This window comes from Aptenodytes forsteri, unplaced genomic scaffold (assembly GCF_000699145.1).
Source record: "Aptenodytes forsteri isolate BGI_AS27 unplaced genomic scaffold, ASM69914v1 Scaffold535, whole genome shotgun sequence".
Classification (NCBI taxonomy): domain Eukaryota; kingdom Metazoa; phylum Chordata; class Aves; order Sphenisciformes; family Spheniscidae; genus Aptenodytes; species Aptenodytes forsteri.
In genome coordinates, this window is record NW_008795855.1 from 118,272 (window position 1) to 133,082 (window position 14,811).

Here is a 14,811-nt window from a genome sequence, read left to right on the forward strand (position 1 = left end):
GGAGCGAGCGTACGGCCCCGCGTTGGGCAGGGGGGCCTTCCTTTTTTCTTTCCTTTTTTGCCTTTCCCTTTTTTTTTTTTTTAAGATAAGCGTAAACCTGTCACTCTGCTCGTTAAAATTCGGCCGTTCGACAGGCGGGACCTCTCTCCCGCTGCGCTGTAGCGCATGCCAGCGCCCGAGAAGGAAAGGCTGGAGATGAAGACGGGTCTGGAGCAGAGGTTGGAGTCCCAGGGTGGAAGCCCCTTCCCTCGGGGTATTTGTCCAAATTAAGTCTCAATCTGATGAATTTGAGAAAAGCCATTTGCCTCGAAGCCTTGTTGGGCAAGGATAGGAGCCCCTGGTTCTCAGCGCGCGCACGTAAAGCTTTCCATTAGCTTTTAAAGATGATGAAGGATAATTAAATTGGGGGGGTGGCAGCCGGGGAAGAGCCCTGCTTGAGCTAAGGGAAGGCTCAAGGTCGCTGGAAGAAGGATGTTTCGCCCTCTCGCGCTGTTTTCATCGGTTAGAAGCAGCGTCTGCATTATTTCCCCTGCATGTCCATAAAAATAAACGAGCTACAGAAAAATCCCGGTTGAGCAGTGAAAGCTCTTCCCATCTATAAAAGCATCTGTTAAAATGCCGAGAGCGTTTTGTACGTAGCGGTCGCACTGACGGGTTAGCAGAGGAGTGGAAGCTGGGAATCCCAGGGACGCCCCTCCGCACGTAGGAAAAGTTTCTCCCAGCCTTTCCACCCTGGTCGCCCTTGGAAGCAAAATAGTGGGCGAGACGGACATTGGTGTGGCAAGCAAGGGTAACGCTAAACAGGAAAATCTGCCTTTCACCAGTGCTTTTCGTTTCTTCAGCTGACCAGGATTTACAAGGAATTCCTCCTGCCCCCAGCTTTGTTTATTAGTACCAAGGATTAGGACAAAACGTAGTAGAACCAGGTTATCAGACACTGACAAGAAAGGATTCCGACACTAAACAAAGCATCGTAATCAAAATAGCTGGGGGCCAGGCATGTTAGAAATATCTGCAGAGTTTTTATGCTTTTCATTAAAATGTTTATTAAACCCGTTTCAGTGCTGGCAAGCTATCGGGAGCGTCACGCAAAGACAAAGGCTGTGAGATTTTAAAGAGGTACCAGCCTAGCATTAAATACATGGGAATATTTACACAGCTGGTTTTCAGAAGGCCTGTTAGTAACTCCAGCGGGAATCCAACAGCACAGAACTGGGAAGAAAGGACACAGACCTGAGGTCCACTTGGCACGTACCGCCGTACCTCACGTGCGCTGTATCGTGACTAGCTAGAAAACAAGGTAAAGACCTTTTGTCCATTTGTACCCCTGAGGGTGTACGGCAATGCACATCATAGTGCACGTAATTATTACATTAATTGTCCTCCGTCACATGGGCAAGACCAAGTGAAAAGAGATGGAGATCTGGACATGAACTGTTCACAGGTGACGAGAGCCTGTTTCCTGCCCCTCCTCCGGTGCCTGACCCCGTGATTGCACAAAATGCCTCATGACTTGAGAGCTCACTGTCCCACACCGTCCAAGGGTGTAAACTGTTTGACTTCCCTGTCGATCCTTAGAGCTCAAGGATTAAACGAGCACAGGATTTTTGAGAGGAGGTCGACTGACTTACCAGTAGCTTCTCTGTTACAACAAATAACTGGTCAAGGACACGCAGTAGGCTCTGATGCAGTGCTGCCCCATTATTGAAGAAAATGATTAGAAAAGCCTACCCCGGCTCGGGACTTTTATTATATCATTGAAGATTATTGATTACTGTACACAGGGCCGATATCCTGCCCACCTGTTAAAAGGATATGAAGCTGTGTGGAAGCGGGTAGGTAAGCAAAAGGTGTTTGTTTCTACCGGCAAAGGTGGTTTTTACTCACTCCCTCAGTATTGTAACAGAGTGGCTGATAAATCCAGAGCTTTTCAGGTTAAGGTAGGTGGTATCCGCCTGTGACAGCGGAGTGTTTCCAAATCAAATGAGATCATCGCAGCCTCTGAGCAGGAAATTCTGCAGTTCCATCTCCCAGTCTTCCGTGGATCCATGTTTACAAGATCGTGTGGGCTGGAAGCAAGAGGATTCTTACAGGTTGTATGAGGATGAAAAGTAATTCTGCGAGAATCCATTGACAAGCTCCATAAGCCATCCTGGAGAGTAGGGGGGTAATCAGCCTTAAGACACAGCTGAAGAAGGCTCGCCGCAATAAATGAGTCCAGCGACAGAGGACTGCAGCCGTTAGATGTGCTCCAACTTCTGTACTTGCATGCAGGCAGAAACCATCTTACCCATAACAGATAACACACAAAGAAAAATAGGTTGCCTGGCCTTAAGTGATGGGGCACGTGTGTCTGTAACATGACAACACACGTCAATAAACACTCAAAATACATAGATGTTTAGATTATGGAGTTGTGAATGCAAGCACTATTTGCACAGTACATTTTACCACCACAAAGCCACACCGGGGGTTTTCAGAACAAGCAATGTGGAAGGCACGAGCCTCTTTACAGAAAGCTCTTTTCCCAAAACTAGGTTTCAAGGTCAGAGAAAAATGGATCATTAGTCGCAGTCATGGGCCATACAGAAGGGAATGAGGAAAAATACTTAGAAAGAAGCAGCATTCAGAAAATAATCCTAATTTTCTTCTTATAATACAAGCCAGCCCAGCTCAAGATGTCAGCATGCCATTGGGATATTGGACATGTGATGCTCATTACTGGACTTTGCTAACCCAGCAGCAGAAGCTGACGGAACAGCATGCGATTGGCATTCATAATGGAAATCCTGTAACCATTTGCATGGTAAGGTCAAGGAATGTTAAGAGCAGTTTACAACTGATGGCAGAAGATGGCGTTTTTAATTCTAAGATCCCGTATCGACCTGAACAGAACTTCAAGTGACTTAACAAGACAGCAGAGCCAACTTTCAGTAAAAGAATATTAAAAGGAAATGTTATCGGTCTCTATAGAACTCTAAGTAAATATAGGTATCCAAGTGCACAGTATAGACTGAAATATATGGAGCACTTCTCATACCCAAGGAAATATTTTTTATGGTCCCTCTACTGACTTAGATCCAATCGTCGTGTATTTTAAAACTTCACAAATAAAAGCTACTAGAATTAAAGCAGATGAGCTCGTGTGCAAGTCTAAGCTGTTAAATGTAACTAAATCTTCCATATCTAACGGTTAATTTGAATTTACCTGCTGTGTCTTCAGAGTGGCTTATCTTGTATAAATATCCTATTTAGAAATTATTTTCCACTCGGAAGTCTTTTTCCCCTGTAGTTCTTGGAAACACTGGGATATCAGACATAGGCGTTAGTAGCTTCCGTTGCTGCAACTGAAGTAGCACTAGAGCTGCAAGGGAGAAATTACTTGGTGTTTTGCAGAGTTCAGGTTTAGAAACATGGAGCTATTTCAACAATGCGAAGCAACGATGCCCTTCAGAGAACCTGGTTTGCAAATGGTAGATGCCCTGGACTCGGAGACAGAGCACTACAGCAAATCAGTTGATTCAACACCAGAATTTTACTCCAGTTCCTGAGCTAGCCAAACACTTGCTTTAGCGCTAGACTGTCCTTTCATCTTACTCTAAAGTGCAAAACTGATCAATCACTCATTTTACTTTTGGACATTCCTCAAAGCGTTGCCATATGTTTAAATGGATACGTTCCCCACTAGTGTTTCTATCCTCTGTCCAGATTTTGGAATGTTTCCCATGAAAACGAAGGTTGGGAACATGAAAGCAGAGTATTACTAGTAATGCACAGTAATTTGCATCCTCATTATTTAACCTTTTGCCAATGAGCTAAAGAATTTAATATGCATTTAGGAAGACAAAACAGAGATCACAAGAGGCTTCTGCATTTATATATACAGAAAGATATCAGTCTTGAGCAATATTGAAGGACCGTAAAAGATTCTTTTCCTGTAACGTATTAGAACTTGGGTGCGGTTGACATTCTCTTGGGATTCACACTTATGCCGGGGCATCAGTGCTCATGGATGATCTCCAGATTTACAAGAACAAGTGCTTTAAATTAAATGCAATAAAACAATGTGCACTATTACTGATATCCATAAACTAATCATTAAAGAAAGCCATAGTCAAAACAACATTCCAACTGTATTAGTGTGAAAACACGATAGTGCTCATTCTTTCACAGCTAGTATATTACCAAATATGAAATAAGAATAATCTATAGACTTTTTTTTCCTAGAAAAGTAAATTAATTCTTGAAAAGTAATTAATTTCTTCTCCCTTACACCTTTTCCCCCATCCTTAAAAATGGTACAGCCATAACTTGAGATCTAATCTGAGCTTTACTCCACAAATCGCACTGGATTGTTGAAGGAAATGAGAGTTCTCTAACATTATATATCCAGCTTTATGATTGAGCAATGGTTACAATAAGCACTGTGTGTGAAAAGCTTTAGTAATGGCATTCTCAACAAAATTTGGCTTGCAAAATAATACAGTTTTTGTAAATATATTATCTCTATGAAGATTTTAACTAATACATCAAGCCCTATAGATGAGAGATGTTATGATCTTTAAGTCCTAATGCCCTGGGAGGAGTTTAAATAAGAGTATCAACTACAAATATAAATTAAATACAAAACTGGAACTGCTTAATTTCTGCCTAATCTCCTTTTTCTACTGCAAATGCATGGCTTTGTTTTGCGTTGTTTCATCTGCTGCTGCTTTGATTCAATATCCAGAGCAATATAATAAATCCTACCAAAAACTCACTTCACTCTTCATAGTTATCATATTCTTTAGCTTGTAAATATGCTGAAAGAAAACTAAACCAGACAACTAAAAAAGCCCGAGCTGAATAATGCTCATGAGGTACTGCTGCAGCACCCTCTACTGGTTACTAATGCTGATACAACGACCTTAGGAAATTCAAAAGTCATTCCAGGTATAATACCCAAGTCATTTGCAACTTAGGCACTATTTTCCCAATTAAAAAAAAAAAAAAAAAAAAATTATTCTGCGAAAGCCAGGCCATAGAAAGCTAACACTAGGAAATGCAAGGAAAAAAAAAATACAAGTTCATATTATGAAAAGCCCTCCCAAACAGCTAACAAAGTTATTTCAATAGTAGTAGGCAAATTTTCAGTCACAAGTTTAAATCGAGCAGCCGATAATCACAACTTGAAGAAGGAAGAGCAACAATTCAAATGTTTAATGAACTTCGACCTTCCAAATAGAAGGAAAATTTGTAAAAAGACAAAAATATATAAACACTTAAACACATGAAAACATTTTTAAATTCAACATATTTTACAGAGATACAAAAATTTGCACCTGCCTACAGAATGGACAGTTGAGAAATGGTAGGCACTTCTACACGATAAACTCAGTCAGGGTTAGATCAGTTCCAACAGCTCAACCTACATAATATACAAAATATATACAAAAGCAATCTAGACTGCACCAACGATATGACGGATACCTCCTAAATTTAAATGGCTCAGTCTCCTCACTAAAATTCTAACGCATTACAAACTCAGACAACATACCAGAACCAAGAGACAGATTGTACTGGACAAAGACGCTGAGTATCAGAACAAACTTCTAGTTGGAGAGGATCGCACAGATGGAACCTGATGGCTTTGAGTCTGTTGCACCGCAAAGTCTGTGGTCAAGCACAGGGATCTTTAGTCTTCATGACAAAAGTATTTCTGACTTTGGCCACCTGGTTAATTATGACAGGTTATTTGGTTAATCAGAAAGAAGCAGGACTATAGTTTCTGTGTTTTGGGAGGGGTTCCAGGAAACTGATAAAAAATCAAACGTGATATGTTAAAATGCTACGATGTAAGTGATGATAGTGAAAGTAAATTCCAGTCGTGTTAATTTAGAAAATACTCATCATTGTTTTATACAACAGCTCTGTAAATCAACCCAGAACAAAATTAACATGCTATGTCAGAAGAATATCCATACTAGGAAAGACTATATATACAAGGAGGCCAAGACCACCGGTGACTGAAAGAAGATAAAAGGCAGATTGGATGTATAAAAGACATAAGAAATTCTCCCTTTTCCTCTTTAGAGACCTCTGGTTTTATAAAAACTTGTAGCCTACACCAAGTACCCTGGATATCAACCAATTATTAGACAAGATTACTAAAGAGCTGAGTAGCTAACAGCACTCCCATTCTGGTGAGAGACAGCTTGAATTCTTACAAGACTAAAATCGAAGACTATCCAGTCTGACTTCTTCAGTCCTGCATGCGGATCTAGCGAATCATCTGGGATCCTGGAGCAAATTTTGATGAATCAAGCTGACTATTCTCCGCAGATAGTGGTAACCAATCGGTACATTGGACAGAACAGCAGAAATTTCCTCCTCCCTGGGAAAGATAAAATGATCACACGTGTTTGAGAGGATACACAACAATAAATTCCCCATCCCTAGCTTTGAAACTTAAGTCATATGGAGTGGTTCTTTTCTGTTCAACTCACCCAATATTCCCAATTTGGTTTTGGACAGTAAAAGGCAGTGAAGCAGACGGGTAGTTGGCAGATAGAGACAGGGTCAACTCAAACTTTGCAAAAGCTGTGGAAGCGGAGAACAAAAGCTTCACTCTGTATGCAAAATAAACACAAACAAAAAGATGAATACAAAATATTCAAATGTACTGCCACCACCTTTGAATTAGATTCCAGAAGTGAAAACAAGTGATGTAATTGATGCAACAAGCTCAATAACTTCTAAAGAGTTCCAGCATAGACTAACAGTTACTTCATAAATAAAGTCATAAATAAGGTTAAAAGAACCTTTCCACTCTAATACTATCAGCATTCTAACACTGAGTTAGAATACAAAACCCCAACTTTCCTTGCAGAAAAAGTTAATACACACATAATTCACAGAACCTTTCAAAAATTATGGGAGAATATAAAGTAGTAATCAAAAATATGTTTTCTAGTTAACATAAAATATTCCTAGGTGGCTAACATTTTCTGAAGTTTTAAGTAGGACTGATTTACCTCCAATTCCACAATTCTAAGATTGTTTCATGAATCCAACCCTATTTAAATCAGGCCAAATTTCTATCTAGCACAGTACTCTTGTCTATGACAATATGCAGGAAGGCCAGAGTTGAATTTTATTGTAAATATGGGCAAGACCATCACCAAGGACACAATGCCCAGGAAGCAGATGCTTTGGGATAGCGTAAACTAGAACGAGCGTAACACGGGTCTTTGCCAGGTAAATCTCCCACAATGTGCAACTTCCTGAGCACAGGCCGCCCTTGCATCTGTTTTGTTGACTTAACTAAATATAGCTTTTATGGGATTTTTGGCATGTAGTAGAACACCACTCTTGCAAAGGGTACTACAAGTTAGAATAACCTATGGGAACAGCATCAAGGCATGCAGAGCAAGGTTAACTGGGCACTTCTTAGTTAAGGACATACATCAATAATAGAAGGATAAGGTGAAGTAGTATTTATCTCGTTCCGCTGGGACATGCCACAAAACTGGGAAGTACTATGAGAAAATGAAAACTAAAGAAAATTAAAGTTTAGTTTAAGTGCATTCGTCCTGCAATGACCGATTCTGCTTGGCTGAAGCAAATAGAAGAAACAAAACACTAAGCTACAGGTAAACTCTTGGCTGTTTCCTTTGCATTGCTACACTCTGGCCTAAAGTTTTAAGTGAGAGAGTCAAGTCAAACAGCAAAGCAGCAAGGAAGGAGAGGTTATATGATAGTAAGGAAGTGTCCGAATCCAAGAACAGCTTAATTTCCATGCACTTAAATATTATAGTGCAATTGTATTAAAATAAATTAGATTGTTGTTGAAAGTAGTGGCATAAAATCTCAGTTTCAAGAAAACCAAATTGAAAGTATTTCAGTGTTTTGTTCCTGATTATCTAGACACTCTCTGAAGGACTGGTGTAAACTCCATCTGAAGTCACTCACTTTGTGTCATTGATATCTGTCTTCAGAAGATTAAATTTTCCACCCCATCTCTCCAGAAATTCAATCTCCTCTCCTAAGATCTTGCAGCGACTCACCACCAAAGAGATGTCATGAAGAACCTAAGTGGGCAATCAGAAAAGCAATCACATTGGCACTCAGGCTGGTAAACTATGACACACTTGAAAATGCAGTTTACCCTAGAAAGTATAAAAAAAAAAAAAAAAAAAAAAAAGGGGTGGTTTACGACTCACCACCAAAGAGATGTCATGAAGAACCTAAGTGGGCAATCAGAAAAGCAATCACATTGGCACTCAGGCTGGTAAACTATGACACACTTGAAAATGCAGTTTACCCTAGAAAGTATACAAAAAAAAAAAAAAAAAAAAAAAAGAGGTTTAACTGCTATCTCAGTTTGGATGTGAAAATGAAATTGTACAAGCGTAACAACAAATATACATTCTTTGCCCTAAGTTTCTCCCTTCAGCTTTGTCAACAGGGGTACACAGACATGCAGAAACACCAAGGTTGGCTTGGCAGTTTAAACCATTTAGAAAGCAGAATGGCATTCAGCTCAATTCTTTAATTTCTACTAGCAGAAAAAAAAAAGGATTTTAAGAAATCACTAAGGCAGACATTAATGCAGCAAACAAGGACGAAACCACAGCTTTTAGGACTCTTGCCTTCAGGGACAGGTACTTCCCCTTGCACCTCAGAATATTCATGAAGCAGATTTTGATTTGCATTGATGAAGCATTCATTAAGATGCTTTTGTTCTCAGTATCAGCCCTATTCTCTGTGACAGAAAAGATTTAATGTTTTTCCAGAGTCTTATAGGCTTTCCTGGAATGTTACCTGGGGCAAGTAGTACAGTGTGGGACACTTTTCCTGCCAGCATCCCTGACTTTCAATAAACTGGAAGATGAGTCTTTGGACTAAACATGAGGAGGGTGGAGCTTTTTCCTCTGTAACACAAAAGAAAAACATGTTGCCAGAAATCTTTTAAAAGCCGTACAGTAATGCATTTTGCAGATAAACCACAAATTTACAGATGTCTTCCCAAGAACAGATTATCAGGGCAGTTACTTTCAAGCTACTTGAAAAACCTTACCATCCAAGAGAGATTCAAAGTTCAGGCTAACTATCTTTCTGGAAGGATCTTCACCGAAAACATCACCATCTGAGAAGGAAAGGAAAAAACCCACACAGTAGCTATTTCCATACTTAATTCTGGAGCTACAGCTCTTCCTTTTCAGAAACAGCCATTCATTACATACTTTTCTGAATTTTCATAGACAGCACTGATAAACATGTTCAAAGCCATCTCTCTCAGCTTACACGCTCCTGCTGTAGTATGTTTTCTATTTCCTTTTAGCAGATCTTCACAAAATATAGAAACTTTAGGTTTCCATTGTGTAACTATTTAACCTTTCAAATTCATAAAACTGAAACCTACCAATTTTGTGACTTACCTATTGGGGGTCCAAACACAACTGTGAGTTCAATAGAATCATAAAGAAAATTAAAGACTGCCCGCTGTTCACTCCATTCAGTAATCTCCCACTCAGTGAAGCTAAAAAGGGGGGGAGAAAAACACAACCATCCTAAGTTTCAACCAACCAACACAATTATCTGAAGGACAAAGACCAGAGCATTAAGTGCACTTGCAGCTACTACCACATGATATACCAGTGAAATTTTCACTTTTCAACAGAATGTAGGAATCTGTTGGGAACGCAAGCATAATACTATTCATTTTACATAAATGTTCATTCTGGAATTGGAAGAGTGTTGGATATAGAAAGACTGAACGTAGAGTATCACTGCAAAGTTGTTAATAGAAAAACAGTGTATCACACATGGAAGTTCACCGAGGCTCTATTGCTTATCCTAGGCTGCGAGGAGATGGGCGTCCAAAGATTTCCCAAATCAAATAACAAGGAAAACCAGAATCAAAACCATTTATATACGAATGTGAGGCCCCAGAACTAGCTGATAAAAATAAAACCTGAAGGTCTTTTCCTTACTCGTATCTCTCCAGGAGTTCCTGGCAGCTTTTTTCGTTTTCCTTTAGCTGGTTCATCTGAGCAAGCATTTGCTCATTCTGAGTCTCCAGATCTGACAGTTCTCTGCAAAGATAAACCAACCACATGAGATGTAGCACACTGGTTGAAAAAACACCAACCCTCTAAAACCTGAATGTGCACGTTATTTAAGGTCTTTAGATCCTCTTTGACATCTTACCTTTGAAGTTCCTCTTCTTGGGCTCTGAGGCTTTCCAATTCTAAGAGAAAGGGAAAAAAGCAATGAGAGAAAAGAGCAGCAAAGAAAGCCCTAACTTGCGCTGCAGTCACTGTTCTTAACAATATGAAAGCCATCAACTTGATGGCTGTTACTCCTACCTGGATACAGATATGTTGTCAACAAAGGTTAGTAATTATTGAACAATTAAAGTGCTGAATATGATAGCCAGCACACACCAAGTTCTAAACTCCATTTTTCCAGGGGGAAGAACAGTCCTTTTTTTTGTACTTTAACATCTGTGTAATTAGCTATATCCAATGTGGAAAAGAAAGCAGCAGTGTTTGCATCCATATCAGAATTAATGTATCACGGTGGGTTTGAGTATCACCCTCTCCAGAATTTAAAAAACAAAACAAAAAGTGCCATTCAGCTGGTACCATTACCTTCCCCTAGGGTTTTCCCTTCTGCCATTTCATCACTGCAGTCTGCTTCCCATTCTTCCCAGTCAGAATCTATGGGAAAGAAGTTTCAGGTTTCTGCAGAACTCCCAGAATCAATACTTAGATTCCATTTTATTTGTCTGTGAGTTCTATAAATCTTAGTATTTCAAAGCTAACTAAGAAAAATGTACAAAAAGCTGGAAGGGTATCTACCAAAAACCTCAAAAAGTAACAGATAACAAGGAAAACTCCTTTCATTGCGTTGTTCCAAAGCTGCTACTGTGCAATTTGATTTCTACTTAAGTAGAAAATTCAGTTGGAAGAAAAGGAGTGAAAATACACAGACCATCGTCATGCAGCCATGCCAAGTACTGACTGCAGCTTGTGTGAACACAGCTGAACAAGTTTTAAACCATCCAGCTATGATGCTGATAAACAGTCCTGGAGTGCAAAGCTTAGTCTTGCCTACCTGCAGGATCGCTGGCAGGTTTTGCAGCCATTTTGAACTGCGTGCTGCCAGCAGCTGTATCGTTATCGCTAGCAGATTTAGCCAGCTTGGTTACATGTTCATAGGCTACAATTATAATTCTGTATTTCAGCACAGATATACTTCTAGCTTTCATATGATATGTAAGTGGCTCCCACAAGACAAGTTTGCAGACGCAAATGAAGGCATTTAGGCCTAACAAATACTTGTGACAAAGGAATTGTAAAATTCCAAGCAACCACCGAACACAGAATCTTGAACTGACCCTTTAAACAGCAGCTCTGCAGAAAAATAGAGAAATCAGCAAATCAGTCACCGGTTTGGACACACATACCTGCTTCCAGAGCAACAAGACAGCTCTCCGCCTCCTTGAGTAATTCATCCACCTTTTCTATTCTTGACTGTAGCTTTCCGTGTTGTTCCTAAGATAGGACAATTGTACTCAAGTCAATGACATTTTTTAAAAAGCTGAATTGTCTTCTGGGACCACCACGTGGATCTTTGCTTGCTAAGAAACTAATTAAAGAAGCTGATATAATCTGTCATTAGAACAAGGAGGCAGACTGACAAACATTAAGGCAGTAGCCATGCGTTAGAAAGTACTAGATACTTAACAATGTATCTTCCTAATGACTTTTCTTATGAAGGGATGAGATAAAACATGGAAATAAATAAATTCCTAGAGCTTTTAACACATACAAATTTCTGATACCTATCACAATGCATTACTTCTGCATTTCCTTGTTAGTTACTAATACTGACATTACTACAGTATAAAGAGCTAATTTCTGATGGCGTTTCCTTTAATACTTCAATTTTTCACTGTTACTTTAATTGCCAAAACCCTTAGGCAGAAAGTTCCTATAGTGTAAGTGCAAGAAAGTCACTGTCCCAATGTTTTACATGCGCCTATAAATAAAAGGGGAGTACGTTTAATAAGAAGGAAACTTTCAAGCGAATGCACACTTACATACAACAATTAGGCCTCTACACTTGACAGTCAAAGACGGACGAAATATGGTAGAAGTTCCTTTTTTTTAAAGGTAAACCTCTGCAGCCTTGTGGCACATTACCTGTGCGCTCTGCAGTAATTTGCTGTACAATGTCACTTTCTCATTGTGAGCCAAGATTTTACTCTCCTTGGTGAAATAGGATTTCATTTTGTTCAATTCTGCTCCAAAGCTCTTCAGCTGCAATGAATGGAAAATACAGAAGCAGAAGCGAATGGGAATGTGCAACAAAAGGTTGTTCAATCGACCCTTTAGACTCTTTCTCCCTTCTTTGCTCCTCCCAATACCCCATTTCTCTAGTAGCAGTATTACATGACACTTGCAAATCAAAACAAATTTAAGACTGGACAATCCCTGTTAATGCAAGTACAGTTGCCTACTCAAGTAACTGATTTTCTTTGCAAAGATCCAACAAGATCTTTATTCAAACAGGGAGCCGCACAAATAACTAAAGAGATGCTTTTACCAAAAACCAGAGCACCTTCATTAAGTACATCAGAGGTCTCTCATCCCAGTTGTTTGAGACGTATTTAGAATACTTGCCCCATTATGGTTAAGGAGGCTAACTGAAATGCTCACGGAAGTCCAGGCAGAACCCAAACCACAAGAAGTAAACTTAAAACCTGTTTTAACAGAGCATAGCTACAGATCATGCAGTTCAATGTTTTCTCTGACAGCTGTCAATCCAGAAGCTGCAGAGGAATGTACAAAAAGTTTTTCTATGATGTTTGCCATCTGCCTATTTCCACTAGGTGGTATCATTCTAATTGCAGTGTGTAGAGATTTGCTTAATAAGCTTTCAAATTTGTTACTCTTAGCTAAGGGTTCTAGGTGCTTTCATTGTTCGTTAAGTATAATTCTTCCTGAATCTAGTTAATAACCTAGCCTCGGTGATATCCTGTATCTATCTAATTATGAACTATGAAAAATACTGTCTTTTATAATTTTGACTCTCTATTTTCATTTAATAGATCTTTATTCTTGCCATTAGAACCACGGAAAACAGAATCTCGATCTACCTTCTCAGTTCTGGCTGGGATACTTTTATAATGCTTCTGAGTTTTAAATGCGAATGTCTTGCATGCTTTTTTGTGCCCGTTATCATTAGCATTCTCCTTTAAATACCCTCTGGCCTCAGCTTTTGTTTTGGCATGTGACACCATTGTTGCACTCCAAATCCTGTATGCAGCTTTGTTTTTGTGTAATGACACGTATTTTCTGTTCATTATATGTCTTGCAACATCGCATGTCTTTCTGGACTAAATAAGCATTTAAGTTAATGGGCAATTCTGCTCCACCAATGAAGCAACAGAGTCTCTACAGTAAGAGCAGTTCATTTTTTCCTTCCAAAATTGCACTGTTTGCTTAGGCCCATCTAAAGTTTCCTCTTCTCTTTTCTGCCCTCAACTAAGCAGAATTATCAACTTGAATCATCAAGTTTTTCTGTTTTATAGCAACATATTCCCTTTAATATATTTTAAAGGGCACAAATCCTTGCATTCTTCTGATATATTGGAAGTTCTCATAGCAGTTTTCCATTCAGAAAATATTTTGCCTTGTATCACCTACCTGCCTACTGTTACTCTGTGACCATTCTGGTTCTTATTTTATCTGACTTAACCGTACTTCTTCATTATGTAAGAAACAACATTATCTCTTCATGCAGTATTACCTCTTCATCAGAGCAGGTTCTCATTACTTCCCACAAACTCTTATTCACATTCACCAGGAGTTGATCCTGGACGTTTGCATACGGTTTTAACCTGAAATGTGGAAAAGAAAGTTGAAAGAAAGTCTTGTTGCAACTGCACCGAGCACGTAAAGCAGCACATTGGTATTTATACAATTCATTCCCCTTTTCTAATTACCACATGGAAATGTAAATATTTTCATTTAGTTGGGTCTTACATCTTGGAGAGACCCTCTAAAGCCTTAATTAAATGGGGGCCATGTTTGTTAAACTCTAGCACATAATACAAAGTTCATTTCCTATAGTCGTCTTGTTGAGGGCAGGTCTGAACAGGAGGTGGAGAGCTAGAGAGCCAAAGAAATAGGAAGTGGTGCTAATGAGGCTGTGAAAAATCTTACTACTGATTTTGAATTTTATCATAAAACTTGATTTCGCACATGATTTGTAAAAGGCATAATGAATCAGACCAGAAGTGTCCTTCAGATAAGAAAATAAATCATGATAACTGCATTTCAATCTAATAAACCACAGATCGTAACCTGTTACGATTCTGCTTTCTATGTTTGATCCTTTTTGATACAATTTAAAAAGTTTTACTCTAACTCTTCTGATGTGCAACCAAAACACTTCATTAGTAAAAGATAAATTACTTGAAGAAAAGCAAATTTTAATTATCTTTATTATTATTTATTATTATTATTGCATGCAACCAGAGCTGAAAAAATAGAATTACTAATATACTCTGTGACTGAAAAAACACTTACTCATCTATCATCTGAGAAAGGGCCTGGCAATCTTCTTCATAAATACGTAGCTTGGGGCGGTAAACGGAATGGGTGGGGGGAAGGGGGGGTGGGGGGGGGGGGGGGGAAGGAGTCATCGAGGAAAGCAGGCGGGGAGCTTGGAAGTGCACTGCCAGAATCCAGTGTTTTCAGTTGTCTGATTTATTCTGCATCAGGAAATCTCCTCCCTGCCTTTATGATAGCGATTCTG

General features: G+C 39.3%; 1 protein-coding gene across 1 annotated transcript in view; it reads right to left on the reverse strand.

Annotated features, from left to right (window-relative positions):
• Positions 1–6,267: 6,267 nt before the first annotated feature.
• Positions 6,268–14,811, reverse strand: part of KNL1 (kinetochore scaffold 1) — a 32,856-nt gene continuing 24,312 nt past the window's right edge. The window contains exons 15-27 of the mRNA XM_019473229.1: positions 14,583–14,648; positions 13,801–13,891; positions 12,192–12,308; positions 11,453–11,540; positions 10,635–10,703; positions 10,192–10,231; positions 9,975–10,076; positions 9,420–9,520; positions 9,059–9,127; positions 8,803–8,912; positions 7,951–8,069; positions 6,486–6,608; positions 6,268–6,373 (exon numbers count right to left, since the gene is read on the reverse strand). Of these exons, the coding sequence (XP_019328774.1) occupies positions 6,268–6,373; positions 6,486–6,608; positions 7,951–8,069; positions 8,803–8,912; positions 9,059–9,127; positions 9,420–9,520; positions 9,975–10,076; positions 10,192–10,231; positions 10,635–10,703; positions 11,453–11,540; positions 12,192–12,308; positions 13,801–13,891; positions 14,583–14,648 (1,201 nt within the window). The remainder of the gene's footprint in view (positions 6,374–6,485; positions 6,609–7,950; positions 8,070–8,802; positions 8,913–9,058; positions 9,128–9,419; positions 9,521–9,974; positions 10,077–10,191; positions 10,232–10,634; positions 10,704–11,452; positions 11,541–12,191; positions 12,309–13,800; positions 13,892–14,582; positions 14,649–14,811) is intronic.